Source organism: Ursus arctos, unplaced genomic scaffold (assembly GCF_023065955.2).
Source record: "Ursus arctos isolate Adak ecotype North America unplaced genomic scaffold, UrsArc2.0 scaffold_23, whole genome shotgun sequence".
NCBI lineage: Eukaryota > Metazoa > Chordata > Mammalia > Carnivora > Ursidae > Ursus > Ursus arctos.
The window spans coordinates 9,916,365-9,931,030 of NW_026622908.1; the positions used below are offsets into that span (position 1 = coordinate 9,916,365).

Here is a 14,666-nt window from a genome sequence, read left to right on the forward strand (position 1 = left end):
ATTCACTCAACACAAATCAAATACCCAGTGTGTGTTCGCAACTATGCAAGCCACTAGGGAGAGAGTATGCAAAATGGACATGGCCGTCACGCCTGCGACACTCAGCTAAAAGAGACACGAAAATGAGCCAACACGTGGCACGTGTAGTTCTCAAGATGTAAAGCTTTGTGAATATCAGGAGTAGTGTACACTTAAAAAAAATTTTACAGAGTAGTTTTTCCTTTTCTGGGTTTTCTTAACTTCTCTTTTTTTCCTTCCCTCTCTCTCTCTCTTTCTCTTTTTTCTCTCTTTTGTTCTTTTATTTTTTTCCCCCAATTTGAAAGTAGTTGTTTATTAACTGACCAGATTACAGAAATAATCATGGCGGATACCTTAGCTCATCCTTCTAATAAGCCTGTCCATCTGGTCTTTCCTGTTGCCAGCATCTCCACCTTCTACAAAAGGGGCAATGTTTTTCTTCACTCCCCCTTGTGGAGAAGATCATCTGAAGGGCCATAAGAAGTTGTTTGCTTCTTTGACACGTTTTCCAACAGTATAGATCTTATGAATCAGATCCTCCATGCAGATGATGCCATGTTGACCAAGAGATCAAGCAATCAATGTGTTCTCTGTCAGGACAATTCGCTTCTTGTTGATTTTGGCCGTAACAATGCTTGGGGATCAATTCATTCACTGACCTCAGGTTTGGATCCCCTCAGGCTCTATATGGCTCCACAATCCTTAGCATGTTAACTGGAGCCTAACAAAGGTGCCATTGATGATCTGGCAAAGGTGAAGAAGCTGCAACACCTTTCGAACCTTTCAGCTCTGATCCTGAGGACAAACGCGTTTGGGTCTTGCAGGTACGTAGCAATTGCCAGCTTTTCTTGCCATGCTACCCATTCGAATCTCAGCTCTGAGCAGCTGCCTATATTCCTTGTGGAATATATATATATATATATATATATATATATATATATATATATATTCCAGTATACCTATTCCACATATATATAATATATATTATAATATATAATAATATATAATATATTATAATATATAGTATATGTTATAATATATATATATATATATTCCTTTTTCATAGGTAAGCTCCCTCCTTGCCTTTCAAAGCATCTTTTGGGCAAACTTCTTTCTCAGATGTTGATCTTCAACTCTGCAAAATTCCTTTGCTTTTTTTTAAGGGTTTCTGGCACAGCAGAAACCTTCTTTTTCTGCTCTTCTGCACCCTCCCTGATAGCAGCCGGAAAAGAGAAAGGTCTCTCTCTCTCTCTTTTTTTCTCACGTAAACTCTACCCCCAACATGAGGCTTGAGCTCATGACCCGGAGATCAAGAGTCGCGTGCTCTACTGACTGAACCAGTCAGGCACCCCATTAACTTTTCTTAATTTAGAAAAACTCTATTTATATCATATATATATAATGCTTCTTGTTTTGAATTCTATAGTGATTTATGATAATATTGCTTACCACAAATTTTTTTCATTTGGTCATAATTTTGACCATTGCTGGATCTTTAACTCTTCTAACATGTGAGTTATTTTTCCAATTTACTTAAATTAAAAAGTATATTTTAATTAAGATAAAAAAACACCTATAAAATTTTCCATCTTGATCATTTGCCATTCAGTAATGTTAGCCACTTTCACATTGCTGCACGACAAATCTCTAGGACTTTTTCATCTTGTAAGACTGAAACTCTGTGCCCATTGCACAACTCCATTTCCCCCTCACCCCAGGCCTCGGCAACCGCAATTCTACTTTCTGTTTCTGTGAATTTGACTCTGTTAGATACCTAATATAAGTGGAATCATATAGTATTTGTCTTTTTATTGTTAGCTTATTTCACATAGCATAATGTCCTTGAAGTTCATTCATGTTGAGCATGTGGCAAGATTTCTTTCCGTAAAGCTGAATAATAATCCATTGTGTGTATATGCCACATTTTCTTTCTTCATTCATCCATCGATAGACATTTGGGTTGCAGAAGCTATTGTGAATAATGTGAATGATGTGAATGGGACTACCTCTCGGCTATTGTGAATAATGCTGCAACGAGCACGAGCGTGCCTGTGAAGGACTTTGACTCCAAATGTAGACACTAGTCCACTCCCATGCCTGAAAATCGGTCTTGACTGTAAGTAAGAAATGTGGGCTTGGGCTAGCAGGGAGGGAAAAGTGGGTGGCTTCTGCTCAGGATCTCCTCTCTGGATGTCCAGGCAACAGCAGGGGGAAGGAGAAAACCGCCTGAATCACTCAGAGCAAAGAGTTTCTTGTCTAAAATGTTGTATGCCTACCATGTACAAAACGCCATGCTAAGTACTTTCATATGCATTGAGGGGGAAATGTGGAGGGTTTCCTGGATTAAGATCATTATGACAATGAAGATTCCCCCCCCCCAATTTCCCAGGATCATGTCTAAATAATAATGAAAATAGTGATCACCGGTGTCAGGAACAGGCCCAGCAGGGGAGGATAGCAGAACCTTATCTGGAGAGAGGCCTTGTGTTCTTTGGAAAGATAATTACACTGAAAATAGAAAAATTCAAACTTCAAATATGATGTAAACTACTGAAATTTAAGCTTAGCAACTTTTTTTTTTTACCCCTCCTGACTATTGGGGCATGGATTATGGATAATAAAGAAATGTGGGTCTCTGTGGCTAAACGACCAATCCCTTAAAGCAGCAGAAACCCTTACCAGAGTTCTACCTGATGTTCTTTACTCCTAAGTTGCTGGTTAAATGAATTGTTTCTGTTGAAAGCTAGTCTTTCAAGAAATTTAGTTTCACTTGGGCACCCCAGAGTCTGTATCTGGGCTCCCAAGTCATGGCTGTAGATGACATTCCTAAGAAAATCAGTTTATACACAAAGGTCAAGAGCAACTTTGAGCTTCCCTGGGGACTAGTGATATATACGCCTTCAAGGAAGGAAAGGAAAAGCATTATAAGCTTGAACTGCTTAAACTGCCTTTCACTGATTTCTTTTAGTCCATCATTTCAGTCCTTAGTGAAGAGAAGGATTACTGCAGACTCAACTTGTTGGTACCACTTTACCGGAGCTCCTTTACTTGTCACCAAAGGAAATGTCATTATTTACGGCAGAGGTGAGCAGAAAAGGCACTGGCCGGAGAGTCAGAGATGGGTTCTAGTTCCAGCTTGGCCACTAAGCAGCTGGGTGGCGTTAGACATGTGCCATCCCCTCTCGAATATCAGTTTACCTTCTATAAATTCCAGTAGCACTTGGACTAGAAGCTCCAACCCTTTCAGCTCTGACATTCTGTGAATTAATGAGATCACTTAACCACTGTGTCCGCTCTACTTTTTATTTGGCATTTGTTCATTTGGTACATATATACATATATAAAAATCTGTACAGGGTAAAAATACAAAATAAGTATTTCTTTATAAGTTATGCAATTAAACAGCTACCTTTTTAAAGTTTAAAAGCCATTGCAAAAAAGAGAGAGAGAGAAGAAAGTCTAATCAGTCCTTTATAGTCATTCACAATAAACATTGGTATAAAATATCCATACAACACATGTGTACAAAATAGTGTACAGTTCATAAAAGCTGTGCAAAGACAGCAAAGTTCAGTAAAAAAAAAAAAAATCAAAATCAAAGAGGCTTGAGGGTTCTCTCTCTGCTCCCATCATGCCCAGTGTTCAAGAGCCTTGCAGGTCAGTGAAATCTCCCCAGAAATAATAAAAGGGCACAAGGTAGAGTGCTTGGTGCATATACTATGCATACAGAAATTATAAAGAAAAAGCTTTAAAACTTGCCTACAGAAATAGAGATGGACTTTTCCCTCAACGACTCACTCCTGTTGCCCAGAGGCCACTGGGAATATGACAGAAAAGACTCAATATTTATGTTGTGCCTTAGACCAGAAGGGGTGTAGGTGTGTGTGTGTGTGTGTGTGTGTACATTAAAAAAATATATACTTGAGATTTCTGAGGGAGCTGCTATGGAAAGACTGGGTTACCAGACCCACCGGGTAGGAGACCCTCCAAGCTAAGATAGGAAGGGGGAGGCATCTAGGAAGTCAGAGGTCTTGGAGTTATATGCTTAGATGTTGAGACTGCTAACGCTGTTTCCTTCGCCATTAAGAGTTTTCTCCGCTCTTGAGTTGCGGCCGCTAAAGACCTGCAGAGTGGCTCACAGCTAAACCGGGCTATCGGTGTGAACGCCCCCTCTGTGTTTAAAATAGCTTGCAATAAGCAAGATAGGAGCTCCGATGGAAAAGTTAAGGCTGGGACCAAGACCTAAGTTTCACTTAACGTGGAAAGAGCTGTTGGGGGGGGGGGACGCCATTTTGGGCAATGCAAGGGGCTGGGGCGCCCCGGACGAGGTGGCGGTTCTGCAAAGAGGAGTAGCGGCGTCTGGGCTGCGGGACCTAAGCGGACAAGCAGACGGAATCCCGCCTCTTCAATTTCAAAGCACTTCTAAACAGTACCCAGGCGGCGGGGAGGGCTTCTAAGACACCGTGATCTCCTCCTCTTCGCCCTCTTCATCCTCTTCGGAGTCGGAGAAGTCCGAAGGCTTGCCGGGGCTGCTCGAGTGCGCGGGCGAGGCGGGCAGCGGCCCTTCCAGCCGCGGGTCCCGCAGGTGCCGAGGGTCGGGGGACGCGTGATAGACTAGGCGGTGGCGGGGGCTGCCCGGGCCCTCGTCTTCCTCCTCGTCGTCCCCCGGGCCCTTCTGGCCCACGTCGCTAAGGTCCGGGTGCGGATTGAGTTTGGTGGGAAGGGTCTGCTCTCGGCAGCCCCCGCTAGACAGGAGCTCGCGCTCCTTGGAGTTCCGCCACTTCATGCGTCGGTTCTGGAACCAGATTTTCACCTGGGGCGCCGGGGGAGAGAAAGTGGGGGACAAGCAGAGGTTAGCGCAGGCCCTTCCCACCAAGCCCCTGGGAGAGGGGCGCCGGCGGGACCACAGCGGAGGGTAGGAGGCTCTGTCGTTCTCCCTCTCCTTGCCCTCTGCCCACGCCCTGATGTGGGTTCAGATGGCTCAAGGCACTCAGCCTATCCTCACCCCCTCCTCGGTTCCTCGCTCCTCTAGCCCCATCCTCTGACCTCTGACCCGGACGGCCGCGGGGGGTGGGGGCGCTGAGCCCCGGAGCTCAGGACTGGGAGAGAAGCGGGCTGTCCCGAGGAGCCTCAAGCAAGCTGGGCGGTGCACGCATTCCCTCTCTAGACCTTACTTTCCCCATCCGTACAATGGGACCTAACCGGTTTCAGAGAACCCTCCCAATTGTATGATGCGTGCGGGAAGGGTGAAGCGTGGGGGCTGGGGCTGTGGGGAGACCGCCCTCACTTGTGAGTCTTTCAAGCCCAACTTGGCCGCCAGCTTCTTGCGGTCGGGCTTGCTGATGTACTTCTGCTTCTGGAACATCTTCTCCAGCGCCTTGCGCTGCACGTCGGAGAACACGGCTCGACGCAACATGCCCCGGCGAGGCTTGCCGCGGGCCGCAAGCGGCCAGGAGAAGGTCCCCGGGATGGGCACGACGCTCGAGGACGCTGCGGAGGGGTAGGGGGTGAGGGGTTGCGAGTGAGTGGGCGGCGTCCCGCAGGGGCAGTAGCTTCTGCCCCTCTCTAGTGGCCTCCCTCGGTTTTTCTCTCTGATCCCTTCATCTTTTTAAAGCTCCCCCTTTTTTCCTCTTGGAGAATAGGGCAGGAACCTACAAACCTGCGAGAGTGAAAGGCGCTTTCCGCCCAAATAACTTTCCCTTTCAACCAAGCAAACCCGGATTAGGTAAAACCACGGAAACACAGAAAACAGCCCCCACAATAGCCTGTTTCGTTTTTCCATTCAACGGCCTCAGGGGAACAGTCTCAAGGGAACAAACCTTCGTATATCAGCTAAAATAGCAACGGAAAAACATAAATTACAAAAATAAAAATAAAATATACAGTTGAGGCCACTGGGTTTCCCCCTGAAGCTTTTATCACCTTGGTGGCTTTTGCATTCTTTAGATGAAAATGAGGTGCTTTACTGATTTGACAGAAGAAAATCCGCTTTGGATTTTTTTTTGAAAAATCCAATCAGCATTCATCTTTTTCATATTAATCTTTCCTCCCCTCCCCCACAAAACGTAAAGAATTTGGCCCGAATACATGAAAAGTGGCAGCTAATTAGCACATTGACCGCTCCCCAATGGGTATTGGCATGATAAAAAGGGGGAGAGTTTTGCTTTAAGGGAGGGAAAAAAAAACCCAAAAAGAAACAGAGACTCTAATGAAGCGTGAATGGTAATTGTGTAGTAATGAACTAACAGAAAAAGACTGAGGACAAGCAGCGAAAGCCATATATTACTGGGACAAAAGAGATTTACACTTTCAAACTAAACACAACTGCAGGCCAAGACCATTGGGAGAATACTGATGGCAGAGGCTTCTCTTCCCGGAATCATTTTCATTAAATGGACATGAAAAGCTATTTATAAAGCTCGGGTGGTTTTTGTTAGAGCATTGAGATGAGGGAGAAAGGGAGCAAATTCCATTATCAGCAGCAGCATGAATGGTGGTGGGGGGCTGTTGGTGAATTCTCTCTCCCCCTTTTAAAAATCAATTGCTTGTTTCTTTCGCTGATATTTGGGAGTGTTGCCGTGGTTTTACCCATCCCCCACCGTCCATGCCCAGTCTCTCTCCTCTTTATAGGCTCTCCTCTGTCTCCTGAGTCTTGACCGGTTGCAGAGTTTTTGAGCTCTAGTTTGAGTCACCACTGGGATTGCAGGACGAAAACCTCCTGTAAACTGTGTAAGGTGTTTCACCTTTAAACTGGGACCCAATTACGGGCTTCCCTCACACTTCTTATTTTACAAGCTCGAGATCTTTAAAAAATAAGGCGGTGGGGGAAGGGTCTGAGAAGAGGTTGGGAAATCAGGTTGGAAATAGAAGGTTGGATTTGTGGGAGGATCTAGTCCCCCTCCCCCTGGACGACCCCAGGCATCCCACACAAGAGGGCACCCCATGTGGTCTTGTGAAAAGCCCGAAGCCCTGAATGAGTCTTAAAGAGAAATTAGCCCCGGCTGGTAGGTGTCTCTCGGCGGCGTGGAGGGGCGAGGGCCGATCTGTGTGTGGCTGCCCGGAGGAGCTGACCAATTGGTCATGGTGCTGAAACCTTTGTGGGGAATCGTGGCCAAGTGCACTGACTCTGTGGGAAAACGGCGGCGTGAAGGGATGCCAACAGCTCCTCGCCGGGAAGGGAACCGCCTCAAATTGGGACCATGACAATTCCTGCTAATTTGTAGAGCAGGGAATTGGTGCAAAGTGTCAAGCAGTCACTGCTTGTGCTAAATAGGGCATCAAATTGGCGCGACGGATTCGTGAATGTTGTACGCCTTGCAACCTCTGAACCAGAGCATAACCCCGAGGGGTGGACGGAGAAATATGGCTTCAGAGCAGGGAGAGACGGGCTGGGGCTGGGGCGCCGCCCCCCAGGAAGGGGGACGAGACCTACCTGGGAAATAAGAAGATCTGATGAAAGGCTGGAAGGAGCCTTCAAAGTAGGGAAAGGCGAAGGTCTTGGGAGGAACGCTCTGGAGCAAGGCGGGGGATGTTTCTGGCAGAGAATAAAGGAGGAAGGAAAAGGAGGGAGACAGAAAGGGAATTTGATTAGGTACTTGATTATTGTACAGAACATTGAATACATGATATGATTAACCCTTCAGCTTCAAAGGCGTCTTCCTCAGTGATTTGACAGAGTAAAAGAAATCTTTTCCTAACATTGTGCCATCTGTGGATATCCTTCCACCCTTCCCCCCGCCCCCCCCCACAAGAATCGGTCCCCTGTCCCCAATCTCATCCTGGGCATTAGCGACATAGGTAGTATTGGGGCGGGGTAGAAAAGAATTGCAGGTCCATAATACTAGCTAAACCAGTAAATATATTGTCTTGGGTTTTAAAAACTGGCTTCCAGAAGTTCGAGGGCAGAAACACTGACGCCTAGGGGCGTGTGCTCTCTCCAACTGCAGGTGCTCAAGTTCATTATGAGGGTGGGGCGAACCTGGAGCTTTTCTTCCCGGGAATTGGCTGGACCTAAGTCTCACATTGCGCGACGTGAGGCTTCGGGGATCTTGCGTAAGTGCGTGCGCGGATGTGTTAGTGGGTGTCCGCTGCATACAGGAAACCGAAGCCAGAAGGACTCGCACCTGGACCGGCCCTCAGCGTTTTGCGCTTACTTACCGGTTCTGGGAGCAGAGGAGAGGATGGCGTTCACCCCAAACTTCAGAAACGTGGACTCACTGGCAGGGGAGGCGGCCGTCTGAGGTGAACCGTCCGGTCGGCTGCCCGGACCCGGGGAGCCCAGGTCTGAGGTCCCGGTGTCTGTGAGAGTCGCGGGGGCCCCCTGCCTAGGGGGCGACATGCTGGCCGTGGGTAAGCTGCGGGGCAGGTAAGCGGGAGGCCGGCTGATGCGGATCAGATCCTCCACCAGGAAGCTCGAGTGGCCAGAAAATGCCGACTGCAGAGATTGGGGCAGCGTTAAGGTGGGCGTGGGGCGCAGGAGGCTGGGGTACCCGGCGGGGGGTGCGAGGAGGCCGGGGAACATCATGTTAGCCGCGGGCGGGCGGAATAACCCTTCTTCCAGTGGCCGGAGGGTAAATGCCTCGCTTCCCGCCCCTCCCGCCCCCGTAGTGCCCTCTCTCTTGGGCAAACGTCTCCAAGTAACGATCCCACTTGGGCGTCTGCGAGTACTCCGTGGTCCTCCCGTCGAGGTGATGGTTTTATAGTGGCCCGCCCGTTAAAGCGCTTTGAAAAGTGACAGCTCTGACAATGAAGTTCAACAAAGTTCTCCACTCGAGCTTCATTCGCCAGCGGCTCTGGGCGCTCTGATTGGCGCAGGGGTGCAATTTATGATTGGATTAGTCTTCATAAGCATGGCCCGCACAATGGGCCGGCAACAAAGGCTGGCTCGCATCAATTCTGCATATCGACCGCCTCTTTGCAATACAGTGCGCCCCCAAAGCTCTCGCCGGGAGTTTTTGTTCCGAAGCAACACCCGGGCTAATTAAATGCCTATTTAGAAGTTTCAGATGACATCTTGCCTCATAGAAAAGGAATTATTTAAAGAACGCACTAAATTTATTTGCAGCTCCCCTGCTGAGCCTGGAAAATAAATCAATAAATATTCATAGAAATTCATCTCCAGGCAATCAGTAAAATAACCCTCCCCCTTGTGGGGTGGGCAATGGAAAATTTCAAGTCAGTGAACATGAAAATATACTCCCTTCTTCGTCTCTAGCCCTACAGGCTACTCCAGCTGAGGCATAAAGCAGATGTGAGGGGTGGGTAAAATCAGTGTTTGTGGGGTGCCATTCTAACAACACAGGGAGATTGGAATTAATGCTTTGGGTTATTGGGTGTGGGTCCATAGGATGGAGGGGGAGGTGTTGGCTTATTTCGTGTAGGGAAACTAATGGAGTTTGAGAGAGTTGGTAGATACCTGAATGATAAAATGTGTCTCCTTCTGCAAACTCCCAGCAACTTGGAAAACGATTTTCAGCGACATTTCTCTAGAAGTGTCACTAAGGAGCACTCCGCAGCTTGCTGGCCTGGGAGAGGATCAGAGAGCAGCAAAGCATCAAGGCTAGGCGGCGGTATTCCACTTGAACGGGGCTTACTACTACCAGAAGCAGCCTCAAGCCAGGTGACTTGAACGCTGGAACAGTACGCTTGCTGGCCCCTTTCCAACCTCAAGGAGCTTTCTGCAGTTTCATTTGTAACTTACCGCCTGGACTTTTAAAACCATAGCAGCTAAGGCTGAGGGTTCTACCCATTGCAGGGCGCTTAACTTGGCCAAAGTTTTGAAGCCTCTTAATTAACTGCAGTGTACAAGCGTGTGAAAACAGCGCGAAGAAGGCCATTCCCAAGAATGCTGGCCCACAGTCAGGAGAGTCTATGCTTAATCTGGGGCCTCAAACTAGAATCTTCCTGGAGCTAGTCCTTCGCTTTACCCTGGGTTGGGGCTGGGGTGGTGCTGAACCTCAATTCCCCAGTTTCTCTGTTCGGCGAGATAACAGATGTGTTAAATGTCCCATTCATTTCTTTGGTGTGGCTGAACCTCCCCAAAGAGAAGTGTGCAGCCCCGCCAGGCCGCCCTGATCCTATTAACCATGAACTAACTGTCACCTTCAGCTGGTTTTCCTTTTTGCTTTTTAACACAAAGCTTTCTCAAAAATCTTATTAACCAGCTTTATTTCTCTCGATGGTTTTGTTCAGGGCGTTTTATGTTGATGATCTCCATGTCGCTGCTTTAACCATTCAATAAAAGTGCATCTGCTATTTATATCACATTAAACCAGAAACGGAGCCCGCTAAAGCTCTCCCTTGATTCAAATTAAAAAGTTATTTAGGGCCGGGCTCTGGAGCCGAATTATAATGCCCGAAGATGACGCAAGTATGGAGTTTCTGAGCTCTAGACACTTATGGAGGCGTACTGGGCGGCAGGCGGCAGAAAACCTCTATGGAAAGGAACAACTTTTAAATAAGTGGCTATTTGAATATGCGAAATGAATTCCTCGGGTTAATTGGAGTCCCCGGAAACGGTCGAGGGACATCTGTGACGAACTTCAAAAATTTCTCTTTTTTAGGTTTTGCAATAAAATAGGGGAGCAAAGTCTAAACTGTTTGAACACCTGGACTTTAAGCTTACCACAGACAAAGTTTTCCGTCGCTATCAATTCCCCACTACCCTTGTCCCCAACTGCTTTCTGGAAGCTGGAAGACCGGCTCTGGTTTTTGCATTCTCTCCCTCCAACTCTTCTCAGGTCCAATTCTCCTCTTCCTCCTCCTTCCCTCTCCCCAACCTTCCTCCTCTGACTCCCTCCTTCTCTCCCTCCTTCTTTCTCTTCCCCCCTCCTGGAGCAGTAGCCAGTTCCCAAGGTAGAGGAAAGCGATGACTACAGGTGTTGGATTACCCATCAGTGAAGCGCTTGCCCAGTCTTACCTAGGGTCGGAATAGCGCCTCCGTTTGCAGGGCTTTTCTGGGGGGGAGGGGAGGAGCACTAAGAACGCAAAATTAGTCCGGAGCCCTCCTAGCGCCATCCTCTTCCCTAGGCCTCTTCTCGTAGGGCATTTCTCTCGGTGTAGTTTTTAGTTATTTTCCTGCCCACTGACACGCTCCATGCGCCCCCACCATTACTACGCGCGCGCGCGCGCGCGCGCGCGCACACACACACACACACACACACACATCCCGGTCATTCTGCCTTACTATAGACTAACTGCTGCTAACTTCTCTGCTTTTAAAAAGGGGCCCTGACATTTTTGGAAGCAACCCCTTGCTGCGACCCACGTGGACCCTGCCTCCAGCGGTCTGTCTGCCGAGCCCCCTGAAGCATTCCTAAGGCGCAAAGAGGAAAAGTGAGGGCGGGGGCGAGGGCTGGCCGCCCTTGAAAAGGCAGAATAAATCCTAAGGAAGCAAGAAATCGGACGAAAGGATCTTACTTTAAGTGATCTCCTTGAACGCGTCTTTTCAAACCCCGCGATAGCCTAAGGGGCTGCACGGCGCGGCGGCTGCGGCTAAGACCTGTGACTAATGCCGTTTGACCTGAGCCCATGGGGTTTTGTGCGTCCTGCCATTCATGGTAATGTCGTTATCTTCAAGTGTATTTCAAAGAAGTCACTCACGTCCTCTCTCCCAGAGCTGGGTTGTCTATTTCTCTTTCAAGGGAAAAACCGCGAGTGGAAAATTGAGACCCGGAGGCCCTGGCTGACGTTTAAGGTCCTTGCCTGCGCCAAAGGCTCTACTGCTCGCTGGGGGAGCCCACAGCTGGGATGGCCCGGACTCCTGGGGCCTACGAGGCCAAAGCGGCCGGAGCGTCCCTTGGGACCATAGGCTGGGCTCTCGGAACCCGCTCTGGGGATTTTTTTCCTCCCCGCCAGTGGGGAGCGGGCGGGTCCCAGCCCCACGCACCGCGCTCTCCCAGTCGTGAGGCCCTCCCCAGCGGGGAGCACCCCGGTAAGCGCAGGCTGCGAGGAGGGAGGCGGAGGACCTGAGATGTGGAATGGGGCGTAAGATTCCCGGCCTCCCAAAATGTTAACGAGCGTTAAGTTCGGGAAGGTTGGGACCCCAAGGTGGCACTTTGCAAGGGTTTGAACACCCAGGCCGCGGCGCTCTGGGCAGGAGCTGCCAACACTTGGAAGTCGCCTTGCAAGTTTGGCAGGACGCAGGGCGGTGGCTAAGCGAAGGAGCGCGCGCTGCCTGGCTTCTCCGGTCCTGGGGAAAAAGAGTGAGCTGACCGTCTAGGCAAAGGAGGAGGGCGACGAGGTTTGGGCTGAAAGAGCCTTCTAGTCGCCCCAGCCCTCCAGGCAAACCGCTCTATTAAGACACCTCTAAGGGGTTCACCTTCAGAATAGGCCACAAGGAACTACCGGCCTCCCCAGCCCTTTCTAGCATCTCCCCCCACCCCTCATTCCTTTCACACTCACCCCCCCTTTTTCCTTGAAAATCCTTCTATTGTGCCAATCAAGCAGATGGTTTGCAGGAAATATAGCTTGGCCTCACTGACCGAAACTAATTTTAACTAGCTTTCCAAGCCTGAAACGTTTGTTTTGCTCTTACAAAATAGCCCCCAAAACAGCTGGCAAGGGTGAATTAAACCCATTAAAGACACATTTATAAGAAATTATATTCACATAGATTGCCCGAACCCCCTTGTGCAGCCTAAGAGGGGAGATGAGCGCATTTAAATGAAAATGTCGCCGAACGCTCCCCTCCTTAACGTAGCCTGAAAGTCTCAAAACATTTTACTAAATAGATTAACTTCACTATTGTCTTGCATCACATTTATCAGCTTCATTAAGTGAATGGCTGAACAAATATATTACGCATGCATGAAAAGCTCTTTTTTGAGGAGCCTCATTGTATCCTCAGCCCTGACAGGTGGTTAACTGTGTGTTGTGTTTTTTTGTGGGTTTTTTGTGTTTTCTTTTTCTTCTTCTTCTTTTTTAACCCGAAGAAAGAGGATCTCTGTAGAGCAGCTCGACGCGCAGTGCCCGCCTGGCGGGAGTTTACTTCAACTCGGGGTTGGACGCTGCGGCCCAGCGATATTAACACGGTGAGGCGTCAGTACAGGCGATCTCAGCCCATTCAAAATAATCAAAATTAAATTTAGATGAGCCAGGCCTTGAGTACTTTTTCTCTCCATCACCAACCCCCTCTTTGTCTGGGAAATCAATTTTGTATTGTTTCTTTTCAAAGCTAATGTTTGCCTCTCTCTGGCCTTAAAAATAAATTGCCTTCGTTTTTCCTTGCTTGACCAGCTCTCCTCAGACTGCGGGGTTAAATATCCTTTTAACTCACGTTTGGATCCATTTCACTTTACTGAGTGTCTTTAGACACAGTCCTGGTCTCCTGGGTCTCGCTGTCCCTGTGTGTAAAACGAGGGATTGCCCTAGCGAGTTCTTCATACGCCCTTTCAGATTTGACCTACAAAAGTTTAAAAAACGCTCAGCCCTTTGTCGCCCCACCGCGGGCTCCATCCGCTCCCAGCGTCTGGCCCCATCCGGCCACTGGAAAGGCCGCATCTCAGGTGCCAAGGGCGCGCCCCGAGTGCAGGGAAGGAACGCCCGGTGCCAGGCAGGCTTCGGGGCAGAGCGGCCAGTCCCGGAGCACTGCGCCGGCGCGGTTTCTGCGCCCCGGGTCTCGTGATCCACTAGGTGCTGAGGGTAAAGCCCTGGGGCCGCCAGGCCTGTGTGTCTCGCCCGGTAGCCCGCCCAGCATCGCCGCCTGAGCACGAGCCCTTCGGTACTGGTTCCGCCACTAGGTGTGGCCCGCCGCCAGGTGTAGAACAGGTGATCCTCCCGGACAGGCTACCCCGGTCCTGGGAGGCGCCTTTCGGCCGCTCTAATTACCCGTTGCGGCCCCACGAGGAACGCCTTCCTCACTGCCCCGCCGCCTCCCCACCATCCCGCCCCAGCCCCCCACCACACCCACGCCCTTCCCCTCGCCTCAAGCTGGAGCTACTGATCTCCTGTCCCAGAGCCTTTCTGGGTGAAGAGGCTTGGATGAAGGTGAAGTTGGCTGCTGGATGGGAAAGGGTACAGGACCTTTCTCTGGGCCTGAAAGAGCCGCTTTTGTCGAGGGCGGGAGGGAGAAGAGAGTATGAAATCTATTCCGCCTTCTTTCCAGTCCCCAAGGACTCCAGGACGGGGAGCAGACGCCTGAGAGCGAGGCTGGTTTTGTGTTGGGGTGGAGCTGGCCCCCGGAGTGCGGGGGGAATTGGCGGTCTGGTGAGTTGGGGGACAGACCCTGGAGCAAGGATCTCGCCCACCCCCCACCGCCACGCACACACTCCAGAAACAGGGGACTCCGGAGAAGACTGGTTTAGTTTACTTTGAGTGGGTGTCAGAAGTCGGTGTTGCGAGGTTTCTATCAATCTTCAAGCTACCTCTGGGGCTTGTTGTCTTGATATTAAACCCCATCTTGTCCAACATTTAAGAGCCTGCAAGGGAATAAAGATGTCTGCCTGTGCACTGCGACCCCTTGGCAGAATCTCAGAAACAGAATCTTTCTTCACCTTCTGCTTTTTCTTTCTCTTTATATTTAAAAAAACCAGATGGTGTGTTTTAAAACATAGAAGGAAGAGGAGTCACTTGTAGATTTAGGGACAGGTGGTTGGAGGGGGTAGAGAGGGAAATATCCTTGTTTCTAAACATCTCAAACTCTTCAGCAT

The 14,666-nt window shown here is 49.3% G+C and overlaps 1 protein-coding gene and 1 pseudogene across 1 annotated transcript; both read right to left on the reverse strand.

Annotated features, from left to right (window-relative positions):
• Positions 1-372: 372 nt before the first annotated feature.
• LOC113264910 (60S ribosomal protein L7-like) lies at positions 373-1,223 on the reverse strand (annotated as a pseudogene).
• A 3,248-nt stretch (positions 1,224-4,471) lies between these two features.
• DBX1 (developing brain homeobox 1) lies at positions 4,472-8,542 on the reverse strand. Its single transcript, XM_026511871.2, has 4 exons — positions 8,176-8,542; positions 7,451-7,552; positions 5,306-5,508; positions 4,472-4,831 (listed from the first exon to the last, which is right to left on the reverse strand). Exons 1-4 carry the CDS (start codon positions 8,540-8,542, stop codon positions 4,472-4,474), a joined length of 1,032 nt encoding a protein of 343 aa, XP_026367656.1.
• Between the last annotated feature and the right edge of the window lie 6,124 nt (positions 8,543-14,666).